The sequence below is a fragment of the Pongo pygmaeus genome, chromosome 12 (genome assembly GCF_028885625.2).
Source record: "Pongo pygmaeus isolate AG05252 chromosome 12, NHGRI_mPonPyg2-v2.0_pri, whole genome shotgun sequence".
NCBI classification, from domain to species: Eukaryota; Metazoa; Chordata; class Mammalia; order Primates; family Hominidae; genus Pongo; species Pongo pygmaeus.
Window position 1 is genome coordinate 118383595 of NC_072385.2, and position 19208 is coordinate 118402802.

Below are 19208 nucleotides of genomic sequence, written 5' to 3' on the forward strand. Positions count from 1 at the left end.
TAGTGTGAAGGAACTGTTACATTTTCTAGATCAGTATCATAAGCTTCCTGAGGAGCCTTTGCTAAAATGCATTCTGAGAGTAACTACTTTCGGAAAGTATCTTTGGTTTTAAATGCAGCAGAATAGAAGGGCATATCTGGGTTGATGCAGGTCTCGCTGCTCACTATGGAACAATCACAGACGGCTCTATGCATGATGGAGGTTATTCCCAAGTGAACAGCCAGCCTGGTGGATTGGATAAAAGCTACTGTAAGGTCTGTTAACCCCACGAAGGAGGACTGTCCAACTCCACCTATAAATACTTTCTTTTATAATTTCTGCATTTTCTATTTGGGTTAGGAAAGTTTTGCCACTGCTAAATTATACATGTAGTTTTCTGTATTCAAATTCATACATATATATTTAAGTCCTAAATACATATGGAATTTATTTCTAATTATGATATGAGATAGAAGTCAATTTTATATTGCTCCAGATGGATCATCAATTGTGTCGGCACCCTTTACTTAATAAACCATCCTTTTGTCTCACTGAAATGAAATATAATTATTTTTCCTGCATATAACTTCTCATATATGCTGAGATTTATTTCCATTATATTCCACTGTCTATTCCTATGTCAGTTCTATACTGTTTAATGATAGTGACTAGATTCTAACATCTGGTAAATTAAATCTTAATCTTATTTACTTGGTGTTCTCATGTATTATTTTTTAAAGTTTCTGAATTACAAATGAGCTGATGGAAAGCCTATCCACTTACCAAAAGCAGATCCTCTGTCATATGGGTTCATCTGCCATTTGTTCAGCACTAAACAAATTAAAATAAGAAAAGTTACCCACAGATATATAAAATTTAAAATGCTTGGCCGGGTGTGGTGACTCACGCCTGTAATCTCAGCACTTTGGGAAGCTGACGTGGGCGGTTCACTTGAGGTCAGGAGTTCAAGACCAGCCTGGCCAACATGGTGAAACCTCATCTCTACCAAAAAAAAAAAAAATACAAAAATTAGCCAGGCATGGTGGCGTGTGACTGTAATCCCAGCTACTCGGGGGGCTGAGGCAGGAGAATCGCTTGAGCCTAGGAGGTGGAGATTGCAGTGAGCAGAGATCAAGCCACTGCACTCCAGCCTGGGTGACAGAGCGAGACTACATCTCAAAAATAAATAAATAAATAAATAAATAAATAAATAAAATAAAACGCTCTATTAAAAAAAAACAAGTATTTTATATACCTTAATTCCTCTAGATTCAATATGGTTTTATATATTATTTAGAATACACAAGTAAAACTTGTTTTTATTAAAAGCAAAAACACAATTGAAAAATCAGACATGTTGAAGATAATCATCACTGGTCTGTCTGGACCTAAAACCTTATCTCCTCACTTGCTTGCTTCAGTGCGCTCTCTATCAGATGATACTGATCTCTGTCCTTACTTCTAGGTCACTATTAAAATGAAGTTTAGGTAACTAAACAAGTTGACTTCAATTATAAAGGAAATAACTGATCACCATTTCAGAGTCTAATTATCTTGTAACTATCAAAAAAAAGCAAGTCCTTTATCTTAATTCAATACCACATTCAAAAGTCACACATTTTTTTCATCCTCCTTTTTATAGGATTGGCATTTTCCTTTTCTGACACATCTTAATAGTTTGTTAAGATGTATGTATATGTATAAACTAAGAACTGTAATAAAGAGAGCCCTACGTGCTTTCTAGCCCAACTTTCCACTCACAGTAGAAATTCTTTCTAGATTATTTCTGGTCAAAAGATATCCATCATCAGCTTAAACATTTTGAACACTGTAGAAATAACTTTGACGTTCTCCCTTGCATTGTGGCTCAATGTAGCTATTAGGAAGGACTTTAAGTTAAACAGAAATCTTCATCTAAACTATTTCTAATTGGTCCTGGTCCTACTTTCCAGAATAATTATTTTCTCTCTAGTTCTCTTCAATAATTTAACAATTATCCCATCTCCACTTTTACTTCTTCTCCATGTTTAAATTTCTACTTTATTCCTCACAGGATGTGACTTTTAGAACCATTATCACTATGGTTATTCTCCTTTAGGAGTGTTTTCTTTTACCACCATTTCTCATAAATGACGGCACAGTTGTTACAAGTTCTGAAACCATTTTAGAATGGGCCAACAGTGTAAATAGTTACATCAATTATCTATCTCATAATTAATTTACATGAGTTCATAGGTTCCACATTATACATTTTATGTATAACATTACTTTGAAACAACTGAAAAGAATATGTTAATATGACAGGTTCACTGGTCTTCAACTTGCTGTTTTGTAACAATCCTGTTTTGTATAATGAAACAAGAGTGACTTAAAATATGGAAAAAATATTATTAAAATATAACAAAACAAAAGATTAATTAAGATAGAATGAAATTTAGAAACCATTCAACAGAAGCAACACAATTTAAAGACGAAGAAACTGTGGTAAGATTGATTATGGTAGAGACAGTATCAGAAACCTAACAAAAAGACCAATTTCCATGTAGATAGGACTGCACATAAGAAACAACTTTAAAATTTCTATTTTAACTTCCTAGGTGGTTCCCTTCTTAGAGGGAAAAAAATGCCTCTGTTCCCTGTAAGGCAATACTTCCCACCAGCATGGGTTTTTACTCCATAAATTATTTGTAAAATCCTTCCTTAATATTTTTGTAAAATGTACCTATTTTCCTTTAGCATTAAACATAGAAAGTTATAAGGTTAAGAAAAACACTATAATATCAAAATGTAATCTCCAAAATGCCAGTGTTTTCTCAAAGGGAACACTATTAGTATTTTAAGAGGGACAACCTTGCAGTGTTTAGGCTCTCAACAACATTTAGCATCCCTGGTTTCCAGGGTTCCAGATCCCAATACCACCCCCCAGATATTGACAAGATTTTTAAAATGCATACCCAAATCTCACTTTCCTAACTGTCAGTGATGAGAACCGATGATTTCTATAAAAGGAAATATCAATTTATAAAAATTACCTGAAGCACCAGTTTTAATTGTTGTTTTTCCTTTTTTGCCTTCCTGTTGGTCTTTCAGAGTTTCATAAACTATCTGGATAACTGGAATACTAAAAGCCTATCAAAGAAACAAAAAGTATCTATATTAGTATTCAGATATTAACAACAGTTTAATAACCAATATACATGACAAAACTTATACACACACATCAACTAATTATACAAATTCCAGATTGCTACTACAATTTCATTTGCCCAAACCAAAAATACCAGTCAGACAACAGAGAGTGGACTAAATGAAGGAAATAGGATGCAGCTAACAGCACAAAATGATAAAACAATGGAGACCAGTAGAATGAACCTACACTAAAGAGGAAAAATATCATCCAGTCTGACGAATTATTTCTCTAGTCTAGGCCAGTAGGAGATCAACTTCTGTATGTAACCTTTTCATTTTAAGAGTCATCATATTAAAATTCACAAGTGAGTATAAACACTAAAGCTACTGTAACTCTCTAACACCCATTTAAAACTATGTTCTTAAGGTCATACTTTTTTGTAGCTCTTCATAATTAGCTGGCAACAAAAACATCATTTTCAGTAGCAAGTAATTAATTCCTTACCTTTTAGAGGTTGCTATTTTATTAAATATTTCAAAGTAAAAACTACTGTTCAAAGCTATTTTAAAATTCAACTTTTAGAGAGAAAGTAAATATAATTTATTACTTACACCAGTTTTGCCACTTCCTGTTTCTGCAGCCTGAATGAGGGGAAAAAGTTGATTTTACAGATTAAGTTGTCTATTAAAGAGATCAAACTAACACCATAATATGTAGAAATCTTTAACATTTGACGGGCTACCTGTATTTTCACAGTGCCTCCAGATATCCAGGCTTCCTCTGTCAACTCTGACTACAGCCCATCTTGTTACCTTTCCCATACCCTTAAGAATCTTCTCTTCCCTTTCCTTTCCCATTGCTACCATTCAAAGGGAAGCTCTCATCATTCTAATCTAGATTATTATAAAAGTATGTGAACAACATCTAATCCCAGAGCTATACTACAATCTGCTACTCAAATTAGTCTTCATAGAAGACTAATACTCAAATTCTTTAACAAGACACTTGAGAAAGAGCCCAAATAACCTGATCCATTACCTCTCTACCATTTTATTTCAAGTTTATCCCCCATCAGCCACATATTTTATGCTACCATCCAACTGAAATATTCCAGGGTCATATCCTACATTCTACTATTCGCTGGCCCATGCTTATAACTCTAGCACTTTGGGAGGCCAAGACAGGAGGATCGCTTGAGGCTGGGAGTTGGAGACCAGACTGGGCAGCATAGTGAGACCCTGTCTCTACAAAAAAATACAATAAATTAGCTGGATGTGGTGGTGTGTACCTGTAGTCCCACCTAATTGGGAGGCTGAAATAGGAAGATTGCTTGAACCCAGGAGTTTGAGGCTGCAGTGAACTATAAACACACCACTGCACTCCAGCTTGGGCAACAGAGCTTGGCCTTTTTTTTAAAAAAAAAAAAAAAAAGAAATCTGCTTCCTCTAAGCAATCCCTATGATCCTTCAAGCAAAAGGATAACTGGACTCCCACTTGAATTCTGTACTACTCTGCATCTCTTATGAAGGAGCCACATTCTCTCTGATACGAGATTCATTCTTAAACATGTCTTATTGCCCTCGTTGGTTTAAGCTTCTCAAGAGTAAATACTTACCTGAAGCTTTTACCTAATAGTCTGAATACAGTATATGTATCATAAATGTTTGTGAATAAAGTTAAAGTATCATTTTTAAGCCTATGCAATTCTTAGAATGTGTCCCCAGCTCCCAATCACCTCATCAAATTTAAACTTACCATAAGTACATCACCTCCTCCTAAGATCAATGGGATAGATTCAGCCTGGATATCAGTTGGGAGGCTAAAAGAATCATATTTGAAGAATTTTAGTTACTGGGAAAAAAAATCGCCTAAGCAAATTAAGTCACGTTAAACTTTAAGCCTAAAAGAAAATTTTACGTGGTAAATACGATCCATCTTATTCCACTAGAAATATGTCAAGGTTAAAAAAAGGAAACTTTCCACAATTTAGAAAATCACAAAAAAAAACTGATTTTCACTTACCCAACTAGACACAAAAATATTTGATAAAATCACTAACAACTGTTTAAATTATAAAACATCCTCTCCCAGGTACATTTAAGCTTTATGTACTTACAGCCAATCCATCTCTTCCACAGCTTGTGCAATCTCAGGCATTACACCCATCTCTGAAAGTAAAAATTAATTTTAAAAACCACATAAACTGAAGTGAAATCATAAATTGCATTGCTCTCAAAATTACTATTCATAAAACAGGGTAAAGATTTTGAAGGATAGCTCAGTTACATCAAATCTACTGAGCGTGGCACTGTTGAAAGAGCACAAGTTCTGGAGAAAGACTTGAGCTCAAATCTAAGTTCTCACTTATTAGCAAGTGACCTTAGGCAAGGCTATAAATCTGTTTTCTCCACACAAAATGGGGCTGATATTGCCTACCTCGCAGGGCTATATGAAGACCAGAGATAATCATGTAATGCAACTGGAGCATGATTGTCACCTAATAAACTGTAGCCACTGTAGTGCCTGTTTACTTCTCATGACTTGTGAAAAGTCTGCCAAGCATACACAAGGTTGTTGCATTTAGAGATAATGTGGCAGTTATGTGCCTTGGCTATTCCAGGACCATGTGAATACCCTCAGCAACTGGAGAAAAATGAATAGACAAGTGGAGAGCGCCCACATTTATTGGCAGCTGTAATCAAAATTCTGATTAACTGAAGAGGGAGGGGCCCGTGGTGAAAACATGGGCACCTGGAAATGTCAGCTGAAGAACTGCTCTGTTCTTAACTGTATACATATCTCAAAAATTCTACTTCAAGGCCCATCCTAAATGAATAGAGATGAGTTGCTCCTAACTCGGTTTTGTCATTTTATCATTTCTCATATGAACTGTAGAGGGTAATTATATATGGAGTAGTTAGTTGGATTACTTAAACTTTCCTTCCAAAAGACAAGTGATTTTTATTTTAATCTGTATTTATAAAGTATAGCTTTTATTATTATACAAATATATATCCCCATAAAAAAGAACAATACTCAAATATTCCCAAGCCCCAGAAATAACCAATTTTGAAATTCTGTATTTCTTGCCATCGTGAAAAGGCATAAAGCAAACGTACAAATTGAAAATATTCTTCATAAAATTATGTAGCTTTTTCTTTGCATCAGATGAGAAGGATCATCATTTTCAAAAAAGAAGGCTCTCCTAACTTTTTCTTTTTGTTTTTTCTTTTTTTTTTTTTGTTTGAGACAGTCTCGCTTTGTCACCCAGGCTGGAGTGTAGTGGCACGATCTCGGCTCACTGCAAACTCCATCTCCCAGATTCAAGCAGTTCTCCTGCCTCAGCCTCCCGAGGAGCTGGGGCTACAGGCCCATGCTACCACGCCTGGCTAAATTTTTTTCATATTTTTAGTAGAGACAGGGTTTCACCGTGTTAGCCAAGGTGGTCTCAATCTTCTGACCTTGTGATCTGCCCATCTTGGCCTCCCAAAGTGTTAGGATTACAGGCATGAGCCACTGCGCCTGGCGCTTTCCTAACTCTTAATCTCCTCAGGAAAAAAAAAATCCATAGACAAACTAATGAAGATCTAAAGTTGAATATCCAGGCAGGCCTTCCTAAGAATTAACCTGTATTACAGTCTATGTTCTCTCTCCTAAAATGCAAACTGCTTGAAACAAAGGAGTGGTGTGTTCTTACTGCATATGGAATACTGCAAGCTGAAGCTGTTTGCAAAATTGTTATACAAGAAACAACATGTCACTTTTCGTAAATTCCAGACAACCTCTTGTACCATTCTGGTCATGTTCCCTGCAAGTTTTCTTTGAAACCAGACCTTAAATATATAATACTTTTAACAGTTAAGGAAAAATTAGAAACATTCATGAAATTCCAGTTTTGTCTTATTTCATATCACAGACTCTTTTTCCAGTCCTTTATCTCTAATATTCATGAAATTTGTGTATGACTCCCAAAGATGTGAACCTATAAAATGACTACCTAGAACTATCCTACAGACCTTGGCTCTAAAATCTTGTTTTAGGAGAATGTTGGGAAAAGAAAAACAGCAACAACTCTGAGCAGATTTCCAATTGAATCCTATTAGAAGATGTAACTGAAACAGTCAGAAATCTTACATGACTGTTGCACTTTAGGAGGCTGAGGTGAGCGGATCACCTGAGGTCAGGAGTTCAAGACCAGCCTGGCCAACATGGTGAAACCCCCGTCTCTACTAATAATACAAAAATGAGCAGGGCACGGAGGTAGGCGCCTGTAATCCCAGCTACTCAGGAGGCTGAGGCAGGAGAATTGCTTGAACCTGGGAGGTGGAGGCTGCAGTGAGCCAAGATCGCACCATTGCACCCCAGCTGCACTCCAGTTGGTGGGGGTCCTCCCACCAACACCCCCTTTCTCCCCCCAAAAAAAAGAAAAAAAAATCTTACATGACTGGAGACTTGGAATTCCTAATATTCTTACAGAAGAAAACCAAAAAATATAAAATACTACAACATCTGAAGTCATCTTAAAAAGTTAATAACATTAAAGGACATTAGGCCTAACGTGATACATTTATATAGCAATAAACGTTACATAAGTGCTACATAAATGTGTCACGTTTAGCACATTTAAGGCTGATTCCTAAAACTGGATGCCTAACAGGAGGATGATAAAGCAAGAGGGGAAAATATCAACTGTCGGGTTCGATAAGCCACATCAAATCATATTTGGAATAAAGGAGGGTAGCAGACGGCAAATAAATATGAATTTTCCAAACTTATGTTGGACTGGAAAATGCTTTCCCTTTAGCTTCAACACTGAACATTAATGTTGCTATAATAGCGTTTAAGAACAAATAAAGATCAGGTTTATGCCTGGAACGTTTTGGAAGGGCCTGAAAAAAATGGACAGAGGCAGGATCGTCATTTTTCCCCAATGACTCCTCCCCACGCCGTCTCGCCTCTTTGCCTGGCCAAGCCCAGATGAGCCGCGGGCAGAAAAGGGTTCCCAAAGGGTCACTGCCACGTTAAGAGGCAGGAGGCCCAGGCGTCTGAGAGCCGCCAGAGCAACGCCGTCGCCTAGATTTTGCAGCCGAAGGTGCACTGGCAGGAAAGCCAAGTGGAGATTGGTAGAAGGGAAAGGGCAGGGGGAGGGACGTTCCGGCCCGCTCCTGGAAAGAATTGTCCTCCCAACCCGAGCCACGGCCGCCCCCGATCCCGCAACGCGGGTCCATCAGGGGCTGCAGCGGACAGCGCCCTTCTGTCTCCCTGACCCCTGTCCGCTCCCGCCCCTTTAGCTCCCCGCGGGCCGCCCCAGGGCTGAGGCGTGCAACAAACCGCCCCATCACCCCCAGAGAGTTTCCACAAACGCACCGGAGAAGGCCGCCATCTTCACCCCGTCCTCCGCGGCTTCGCCCGCTTGCTCCCTCCCTCCCTCCCGACACGGCGCGGCAGTGGCGGCGCGCGCTTCCGGCCCCTGGTCTTCGGCGTTCGGAGTCCGGGCAGGGACTCAGCCCCGGGAGAACGGTTCCGATGGAAGGAAAGGCCCGCGCCGGCCCCGCCTTATGCGCTTGCGGCTGAGCGGACCGCTGGGACCCAGGGCTTCTGGACGCTGCCTTCGTCCTGGGCACCATGTGTTCGGAGCACACTACGCGGTATCAGGGTCACTGCCACAGAGAAGGAAGCAGACGTTTGGTGATTAGGGTCATCCAGTGGGCTCAGGCTGACACCACACCGTGCCCTCCCCACTCAGTCCCCCAACTTTACAAAGATGAGCAGGGCCTTGGTGTGTGAATGACCTGGAGAGATGGACTGGATTCATTGCCCTGAGCACCAATACTAGTGAGTGCCTGGCAGCCAGTAGGTATTTGTTACATTTTTTTTAACTGAAATAATGATTTAGGTCTCAGTCCCTTCACCCATGTTTGATGTCGCTTTTATAATTTCGGGTTTGACTTCCATGCAATTTTGACTCCTTTCTCTTTGCAGAGAGATGGGGAAAGTAAATGAGGAATCCTCCCAACCAGACACTGTCAGGAAGGTATTAGAATCTTTAGAAGAGGACTCTAAAATTCGGGAAAGTTAAGTCACTTATCTAAAGACACACGTCTACCGAATGGCAGCGTGGGATCTGAGCCACATCTGCCCAACGCGAGGGCGCGTGCTGTACTATCTGTAGCCTGCCCCAGCGTGTCAGAGAAAAGTGGAACCCTGGGGCAAGATACAATAGGGTTGCAGCGGCCGGGCGCGGTGGCTCACGGCTGTAATCCTAGCACTTTGGGAGGCTAAGGCGGGCGGATCACAAAGTCAGGAGATCGAGACCATCCTAGCTAACATGGTGAAACCCCTTCTCTACTAAAAATACAAAAAAAAAAAAAAAAAAAAAAAAAAAAAAAACAGAAGAAGAAGAAGAAGCCGGGCGTGGTGTCGCATGCCTGTAGTCCCAACTACTCGGGAGGCTGAGGCAGGAGAATCGCTTGAACCCGGGAGGCAGAGGTTGCAGTGAGCCGAGATCGCACCACTGCACTCCAGCCTGGGCGACAGAGCGAGACTCCGTCTCAAAAAAAAAAAAAAAAAAAGAAAAGAAAAGAAAAATAGGGTTGCAGCTACTTGGGAGGTTGAGGCATGAGAATCACATGAACCTGGGAGGCGAAAGCTGCAGTGAACCGAGATCGTGCCACTACACTCCAGCCTGGGCGACAGAGGGAGAGTCTGTCTCAAAAAATAAAAAAAATAAAAAATAAAAATAAAAAAGATAGAATAGGGTTAGAAGTACAGATTTGGGAACCATATTCTGAGTTTGGATTCTAGCTCTGCCACTTGCTTGCTGTGTGACCTTGAACAAGTCATGAAGCTTCTTTAGGCTTCAGTTTACTTACCTGTGAAATAGGGATGAACAATAGTACCTTTCTCATAGGATAGTTATGAGGATCAAATAAAATACATAAAGCACCTAAAATAGTGCATAGCACATGGTAACAATATAACTAGCTCTGTTATTACTATTACATGTAACAGGATTCACCGGAAGCTCCAAAGGCCCAGGACAATACACTCAGCCCTGCAGCTTCACACTTCCAGGGGGCACTATTCACATTATATTCTCTATTCTTGTTATATTTTATCTAAATAATACCCTGAGAGTTATGCAGTGTAGCAGTTTTGAATGGATACCAAGTACCCCCACATTCCAAGGAGAGATACAAGACCCATATTATGCAGCACTTGCCAAAGGGAAATCTGAAATCTAATTTTCGTGTCTTTAGCCAATGCCCACCTTTAAAGTGTGAAAAATTGGCTGGGCATGATGTCTCATGTCTATAATCCCAACACCTTGGGAGGCTGAGGCAAGGGGATCACTTGAGCCCAGAAGTTCAAGACGAGCCTGGGAAACATAATGAGACCCCCATCTCTAAAAAAAATTAAAAATTAGTTGGGCATGGTGCACACCTGTAGTCTCAGCTACTTGGGAGGCTGAGGTGGGAGGATCTCTTGAGCCTAGGAGGTGGAGGCTGCAGTGAGCCATGATGGTGCCACTGTACTCCAGCCTGGGTGGCAGAGCAAGACCCTGTCTCAAGGAAGAGATAAAGTATGAAAAAATTAAAGATGCAAATTAAGAGAAAAGATTTCTGTGAAAAGAATGTGTTTCAGGGAACTACTCTGAGAACTTTTGATCTGAGAGTTTGGTAAGCGCAAGGACTGCTCTGAGAAGCTGTCCCTAGGAGGACCTGAGGTGGCAGGGCAGAAAATGAGATAGAGAGAAGGAGAGAGAAGCCAGCTACAGGAGCTAACTGCATTTCCAGTGGGGGAATCGTGTGACATTTTTTCCCCAAGGGATAAATAGATCTGTGGAGAGTGGACTGGAAGTTTTCTTCAAGGGAATGTGCCCAAGAGACTTCCTGGAGGAGCTAAATGATTCAGCACACAGACCCCACGAAGAACGCAGTGGCATCCTTACCTTCCAAACTGGAAAAGAGATATCCCTTGTCTCATGGGAGTTGCGTGTGGAGGATGCCAGCAAGGAGAATCTCCAAGATACCACAAAAAGTTCCCTCTGAGAGAAACAATCAGCCTTGAGCCTGTCTAAGCCAGAGAGCACCAGAATCAGATCACCATAGCCCCAGCCAAATAAAGATGTGTACCCACCCCCCACCCCATCCCTTAGACTTTATCCTTCCCAGGGGTCAGAAACAACAGCTAATGGGAGAGGTGAGTGCAGAAAAGAGACTGACCCCATCCTCCATCCCACTGCAGGCTTCTGGCATGGAATAGGCCAAGCAGGAGAGGAGGAAGCCATAATGTTGGTTGAAGTTGTGAATTTCCATCATGATACTGGACATGATAGTTTACAGAAACGAGGGTATAATTAGATGCAAGTAACCAGACAACTTTTCATTGTCTCAGAATGACCAGAAAAGCTCTGGAAGATGCCAGAGACTTCATCTAGGTCAGGGGAAGAAATAACCCATAGAGATGATTTCAAGGTAACAGATAATGTTTTCCGTTTGTGCCTTATCAAGTTCAGCTCACTTAATATACTGCTTTAATAATTATAGATATTTGTATGTATGTATTGCAGTGCCCTCAGTAATGCAAATTGGGATATATGAAATGGGTTTGTGATTGGCTCCTCTCCTTGGCAGGTAGAATAACACCAGGCAGAGAAACAGCAGCCAGGCCCTTCACCAAACCAAAAGATAGAGGATGGGTGCCTTTCAGTCCGGTATTTTGCTTGTCTAGTCTCCCCAAGAATAGGTTGATTTAATGGTTGCCTACTAACTGGGAGATTCCTAGAAACCCTGGCCTGGTCCCAGAAACCAGGACAGACACCACCAGGTGGCACCAAACTAGCCAGACTGGGAAGAGATTGGACTGGACCCTAAAAACTCCCAGCCTAGGCTTTTGTTCATTTGTCTCCATTTATACAAATGGACGTGAGACATTTAAGGCGGGTGATGGAAGTCTTCAACAACTGGATTGTGGTGCTGGTTGCACAGCTCTGTGAATCATTGAATTGTACGCTTATTGAATTTTATGGTATTTAAATTATACCTTAATAAAGCTGTTTAAAAAATTATAATTAAAAAACACATATGGCTGAGCGTGGTGTCTCATGCCTGTAATCCCAGTACTTTGGGAGACCGAGGTAGGTGGATTACCTGAGGTCAGGAGTTCAAGACCAGCCTGGCCAACATGGTGAAACCCTGTCTCTACTAAAAATACAAAAAATTAGCCATGCTTGGTGGTGGGCGCCTGTAATCCCAGCTACTTGGGAGGCTGAGGCAGGAGAATCACTTAAACCCAGGAGGTGGAGGTTGAAGTGAGCCAAGATCATGCCACTGCACTCCAGCCTAGTTGACAGAGCAAGACTCTGTCTCAAACACTCAAACACACACAGACACACACACAAACACACACACACACACACACACACACACACACACACACACACACACACACACACACACACACCTCCCAGCCTGGGCTTGCCCCCAATATTTATTTTTTTTAACCTCAGAATAACCCCACATTTTCTGTAATTGGGTTGTTTGGGCCCAACTAATCATGTGATAGGGAAGTTTTACTATGTTATCCATGGGCCCAAGATATTATGCTATGTATTTTCAAGTAAGCTATATTACAATTATATCCCACTGTAGAGCAAATGGTTTTGCAACTACTAAGGCAGACCTGAAAAAAATGCCTTCAGGTATCTGGGAAAGTGTAGAGAGGATGGGTCCTGGGAAGGCCTCTGTAGATGGACCACCCAAAAGCCATACACAGTTCCTAGGTTAGCTCATTTGTGCTGCTATAGCAAAATACCTGAGAATGGCTAATTTATAAGGAACAGAAATTATTTCTGCCAGTTCTGGAGGTTGGGAAGTCCAAGATTAAGGTGCCAGTAGGTTTACAGTCTGGTGAGGGTTTGGTTTCTGCTTTTAAGATGGTGCCTTGAACACCGTGTCCTCCAGTAGGGAGGAGCTCTATGTCCTTACATGGCAGAAGGTACAAGGGCAAAAGACCAAATGCTCCATGAAACTTCTTTTACAAGGGCTTTAATCCCATTCATGAGAGCAGAACCTTCATGGGCCAATCACCTCTTAAAGGCCCCCCTCTTAACATTACATTGGCAACATGAAGTTTGGAGGGAACAGTCAAACCATAGTGGTCCCCTTTCCCATTGCCTTTCTTTGTTATAGAAATTTGAAAAAGGCTGGACGTAGTGGCTTATGCCTTTAATTCCACCACTTTCGGAGGCCAAGGTGTGAGTAAGACTTAAGCCTAAGAGTTCGAGACCATCCTGGGCAACATAGAGAGTCCCTTTCTCTAACAAAACTTTAAAAAATTAGCCAAGCATGGTGGCACACACCTGCAGTCCACCTATTTGGGAAGCTGGCCAGGGGAGGATCTTTTTTTGTTGTTTTTTGTTTTTTTTTTTTTGAGATGGAGTCTCACTCTGTCGCCCAGGTTGAAGTGCATTGGCATGATCTCGGCTCACTGCAAGCTCCGCCTCCTGGGTTCACGCCATTCTCCTGCCTCAGCATCCTGAGTAGCTGGGACTACAGGCACCCACCACCATGCCGGGCTAATTTTTTTGTATTTTTAGTAGAGACGAGATTTCACTTTGTTAGCCAGGATGGTCTTGATCTCCTGACGTCATGATGAAGGATCATTTTTGAGCCCAGGAGGTCAAGGATGCAGTGAGCCGTGATCACACCACTGCACTGTAGTCTGGGTGACACAGCCAGACTCTTCTCAAAAAGAAAAAAAAAAGGAAACTTGGAAGAAGAAGAAAACAATCACCTTTCCAGATTCCTTTGTAGACAGACAGCCCAGAGATTCAGCTCTGCCTGGAGAGATATAACTGGCAGTGCCAGGTTGGGACTTCCAGGAATGCTTTTCAAAAGGGAAAGATCTGACTGGCATGCACCGTTTTTCCTTTGGAACATTGATATGATGCCTGGAAAGTCAGCAGTGAGTCCCGAAGATAAAAGCTGCACACTAAGACTACTGAAGCAGAAATAAAAGGCTGGATCCTTAATGATGGTAAGCCCAGGTCTGTCTACCTCTAGACCTCTCTTGTAGCTTGAGAATGTCCCAGTTAAGCCACTTTAAAATTTCTTTTTTCTGCAGCCCAACACATTGCTAAGAGGTACCGAAAAGAAAGGAAATAAAACACACATCATTATGGATATTGTGTAATGTATCTTTCAGGAAAATTTTTTGAATGTTTCATAATACAACAATAATCAATCTATTCTGGCTACAAGGAGGAGGAGACATTTGGCCTGAGTTGTGAGGGAAACATCCAAAATTATCCCTGAATATATGGCCATTTCCTCACAATGAAAATGAAGGTGAAATGTGACATATACAGTAGAGGATGTGACTCTGAACCCAGCCTAGGGAACATAAGTCAAATTAGGTTGTTTAGTTTGTCCTTTCATTGACATCCACCCTCCTCCTCAGTTCCTATTCCCAGGTCCTTCTGGAACAAGATAAAGCCAGCTGCTTAGTTTCTGAGGATCTCACCACCAAGAAGGAGGAAGCAGCTAGAGAGAGAATTTGTTTTAATCTAAAAGAAGTTGAGTAGAAAATACAATATCGTCATCCATAAACCCCCTCCCTCACAAAGTCCTTCCTAACAATATAGGATACAAACCCACCCATCATTTCACACAAGTAACAGTAACCTTCCCCGTCCATAAATGCTGTCCGTGTAGGTTGCCCCAGATCTACCTGTTAGGAGGAAAAAAACGACTCAGGAGTACTTGCACTGGATCTTGAATCTTGCTATGGTCAGTCTTTCCATTAACAAACTCTTTCCCCTTCAACACAGCTCTCAGTTGGTAAGGCCCCTGAATCTACCCTCTGTAGGATGGTCCTCCATGTCCAGCCTCCTGCTTACTTCCAGACTTATTACCTGCCACTCTCCTCCACAAATTTTACTTTCTAGCATATCAAACTGTATAGAAATCCTTGCATATGCCACATTGCCTCTCACCACTGTAGTTTTTAAAATGCTGTTCCCTCTCCCTAGAATGGCTTTCCCTTTTTAGTTTTGGCTATCTGTTGCTGTGAACAACTACACCAAAACTTAGAGGCATACTACAACAGCCAATATATTTGCTCATAATTTAGGGGGTCAGGAATTTGGGCAGGGCTTAGCTGGCTGGTTCTTCTTCTCCATGTGGCATTCCCTGAGGTCACTCACTGGGTCACATTCAGCTGGTGTCTTGGCTGGGCTGGGAGGTCAAAGAAGACTTTACTCCCATGTGTGGTCGCCCATTACTCCTCTACATATTGCTCTGTCCACGTGGCCAGCTTGGACCTTCTCACAGGAGGATTAGTATTAGGGAAGACAGACTTCCTACATAGTACCACAAAGATGTGTCTCAAAAGTAGAAGGCAAAAGCTGCATATCTCTTAAGCCAGCCTTGGAAGTAATACAGTGTCACTTCTATTACATTCTGTCAGCTAACACAAGTCATAGGACCAGCCTATGTTTCATGGGGAGGAGAAACAGACTCTAACATTCAATGCAGTAAATAGCAAAGAGTTTGCAGCCATTTATAATATACCATCTTCTGTAATGTAGTATTTACATTATATGCATTTACAATATAACAAACTATAATAACACCTGTCTTCTTGGTAAACTCCTAATTATCATTCAGATTCAACTAAGCTAGCAACTTGCAGCAAATTCTGCTTCCCCAATGTTTATTTCTCTTTTTCCTTAAATTTCTGACTTAGTTGGACATATGGCTGCTCAGAATACTCTATTTGCCAGCCTTCCTGGTAGCTATATATGGCCATATGCCCATGTTCTGACCAGTGGTATATAAACAAAGGTGTCAAATGTGACTTCTGGGAAATGTCCATAATGGAGGTGTTGTGTTCCTCCTTATTTCTTCCTCCCTGTAGGATGGAATGAGGATGTGATGGCTGGGGTTTGAGCAGACATTTTGGACCATGAAATGAGAGCCATATACTGAGAATAGCAGAACAATAAGAGAAAAATAGCTTGAGTCTCTGACACCTTTGGAGCAGCATACCAGCCAAAAATTGTGACTCTAGATTTCTTAAATGAGAGAGAAATAAACATCTATCTTCTTTCTTTGCAGGAAGGGGAGATGGGGGCAGTCTGTCTCATGCAGCCAAACCTAATCCTAATTTATATGCTCTCATTAGTTATCTATTGCTACAAAAAAAGTTGCCCCAAAATCTAGTAACTTAAAACAATAAACATTTATTATTACTCCCAGCTTTTGTGGAACAGGAATTCAGAAGCAGCTTGGCTAGGCAGGTTCCACTTGGAGTCACTCTTACAGTAGTAGCCAAGCTGCTAGCTGGGATTGCAGTCATTCCAAGACTTCGCTAGGGCGGAAAGATCAGTTTTTAAAGCTTGGTCACTCCCTTGTCTGTGCTGGCAGTGAGTGGGAGGCCTCTGCTTTTCTCCACATAGATCTCTCCCTGGGCCACTTCAGTGTTCTCATGATATTGCAGCTGGGACCCCCTCACCCTTCCCCACTAAAGCAAGCCATCCTAGAGAACAAAGCAGAATGAATATTATCTTTTATGGCATAGCCATCAAAGTCACACTATCACTTCTGTGATATCTTAGTGGCCACACAGGCCTATTCAGCATGGAAGAGAACTAATACACACAAAGGTGTGAATTCCAGTAGACAAGGATCTTTTGCGGGGCAGGCAACCCAAAGGCTGGCTACCATATCCCTGCTTCCCTAACAGACCCCCTTATTTGTTCATGTGGCAGGTGGTGATCCCTCAGTCTCAGGAAAAAGTATGTTCATATCGCACTCTGGGGTAAATTATGTTGCTTCTAGAATTGCCATTGTCATTAAATTTGTTGGCTTAGCTTTCTGTGTTTTTCACAATTTACCAGACTCACAGAGCAGTTTGAAGATAGGGAGGCTCACATTTAAACGTCCTTTTCCCCCCCCCTATATTTCCTATAACTTCTGAGTTGAGCAACAATCATTGAATTTTATGCTTTTGTCAAAATAAGTTGTCAGAAACTGGTCCAGATCTATTAGAATGCAACATCATTCTCGCTGACCCGGCATTCACCTTATGATGCAGGGGCCAGAGGGGGCCTGGCAAACAGACATAAATCCAGAGATCTATAATTCCGTATCCCCTGAAGAAGTGGCCATAAAGTCCATCACTCCAGATATATGGGGAGAGGGAGACGAAGGGCAACCTGGATGAGTTTCAGAGGGAGTGTAAAACAGAAAAAGAGATCTCACTAACTGCATCACTCTCTGCATACGCAAGCCAGGCAGGGACACAATTTATGTTAGGGTGCCGACTGGCCGGCAGGCACGAACGCCCCTGTCTCCCACACCCACCATCTTGAGTGTTCATCGGCCTCTGTGAGTGATGCTGTCAGCCCTAGGGGAAATGGTGCCACATTTGGAGTCTGAACTTATGGGTGTTTAAGAACAGAATGTACATCAGACACGTGTTCCAAATCCAGCAGCCCAGAATCTGCCAGGATCCCTAAATTCCATCACCTGTGACAGAGCCATTTTGCACCTGCACATAGAGCTCAGGCTCACTTTCTCAGCCTCCCGCCCAGGTTCCTTGCTTTGCTGCACCTCCTTCCTGTCTGTGAAATTGATCTCAGGTTTTCTTATTAACAAGGTCTGTGATTTTTTTTTTAGTAGACTGAAACAAAACCACTTGCTATATGAAAAGGAGGGGTAGGTAATAAAAAAGATGGTCAAGAATGTTCAAAATGCCTGGAGAAAACAATTCTGAATATAAGAATTTATACTGCCTGTTTCCTATGATACAATAATAAAAACAGGAATTTATGAAGGCTGCTTCCACTGTAGGTCTGAATGGTGGTGGTCCAGTTACTATGGCTGCATAACAAATTACCCCAATATGTTTTTGACTTAAAACATGTGTTTGCTTTGCTTATAGATTTTAAGGGTGAGGAACCTGGGCACAGCAGGGATGGCTTATCTCTGTTCCACAATGCTCACCTTGTCCAGGGGCTGGAATCATGACAAGGTTGTCACTCTCATGACTCAGTTAATGCTCATCCTAGCTGGGATGAGACCCAGGTGGGACTGTTGGCCAGCTGCAGCCTGGGCTTTTTCACAACACTGTGGCTTTATTCCAAAGTATCCCAAGGGCCGTGTGGCCTTCAATGACCAAGCTTCAGAAGTCAAGTGGTGTCATTTCCTTCTCATTTTATTCATTAAGATAATTACAAAGTTGCTCAGATTCAAGGGGAGGGATCATAGATGCCACCACTTGAAGGAGGAGCGTCAACATTACATTTTTTTTCTTTTTGAGATGGGGTCTTGCTCTGTCTCCCAGGCTGGAGTGCAGTGGCACAATCATGATTCACTGCAGTCGCAATCTCCCAGGCTCAAGCCATCCTCCCACCTCAGCCTCCCAAGTAGCTGGGACTACAGGTGTGCACCACTGTACCTGGCTAATTTTTTGATTTTTTTTTTTTAGAGACAAGGTCTCACTATGTTGCCCAGGCTGGTCTCGAACTCCTGAGTTAAGCAATTCTTCCGCCTTGGCCTTGGAAAGTGCTGGGATTACAGGTGTGAGCCATAGTGCTCGGACTCAACATTACATTTTAAGAAAACATGGGACAAGGTATAAATTGGTGTGGTGATGTGTTAGAGTTTACCAGGGAAACAGAAGCAATAGGATAAAAACAGAAAGAGATTTATTTTAAGAAATTGCCTCACATGATTATAAAAGGCTAGCAAGTCCAAAATCTATAGGGTGGGCTGGCAGGCTGGAGACCCAGGAAGAGTTGATGTTGCCGTTGAAGCCTGAAGACCATCTGCTAGAGAATTCCCTCTTGTTGGGAGAGGTCAGCCTTTTGTTCTATCAAGGCCTTTAACTGAGTGAGGCCTACCCACATTATGGAGGGCAATCCACTTTACTCAAAGGCCAACTATTTATTCATTTGGTTACTTATTTATTTATTGAGACAGGGTCTTATTCTGTCACCCAGGCTGGAGTACAGTGGCTGATCATGGCTCACTGCAGCCTTGACCTCCTGAACTCAAGTGATCCCGCCTCAGCCTCCCAAGTATCTGGGACT

General features: G+C 41.7%; 1 protein-coding gene across 3 annotated transcripts in view; it reads right to left on the reverse strand.

Annotated features, from left to right (window-relative positions):
* The window catches only part of DDX1 (DEAD-box helicase 1), a 67363-nt gene that overhangs the window by 28470 nt on the left and 19685 nt on the right, over positions 1-19208 (reverse strand). The window contains exons 9-15 of one of the 3 annotated variants that reach the window (XM_063648941.1): positions 11061-11181; positions 8477-8769; positions 5226-5277; positions 4865-4928; positions 3721-3750; positions 3012-3108; positions 763-810 (exon numbers count right to left, since the gene is read on the reverse strand). In XM_063648941.1, coding sequence (XP_063505011.1) covers positions 763-810; positions 3012-3108; positions 3721-3750; positions 4865-4928; positions 5226-5277; positions 8477-8492 — 307 coding nt within the window. In that variant the 5' untranslated portion in view covers positions 8493-8769; positions 11061-11181. Of the gene's footprint in view, positions 1-762; positions 811-3011; positions 3109-3720; positions 3751-4864; positions 4929-5225; positions 5278-8476; positions 8770-11060; positions 11186-19208 lie in introns of all 3 variants that reach the window. The other 2 variants (XM_063648940.1, XM_063648942.1) reach the window with 2 other exon arrangements.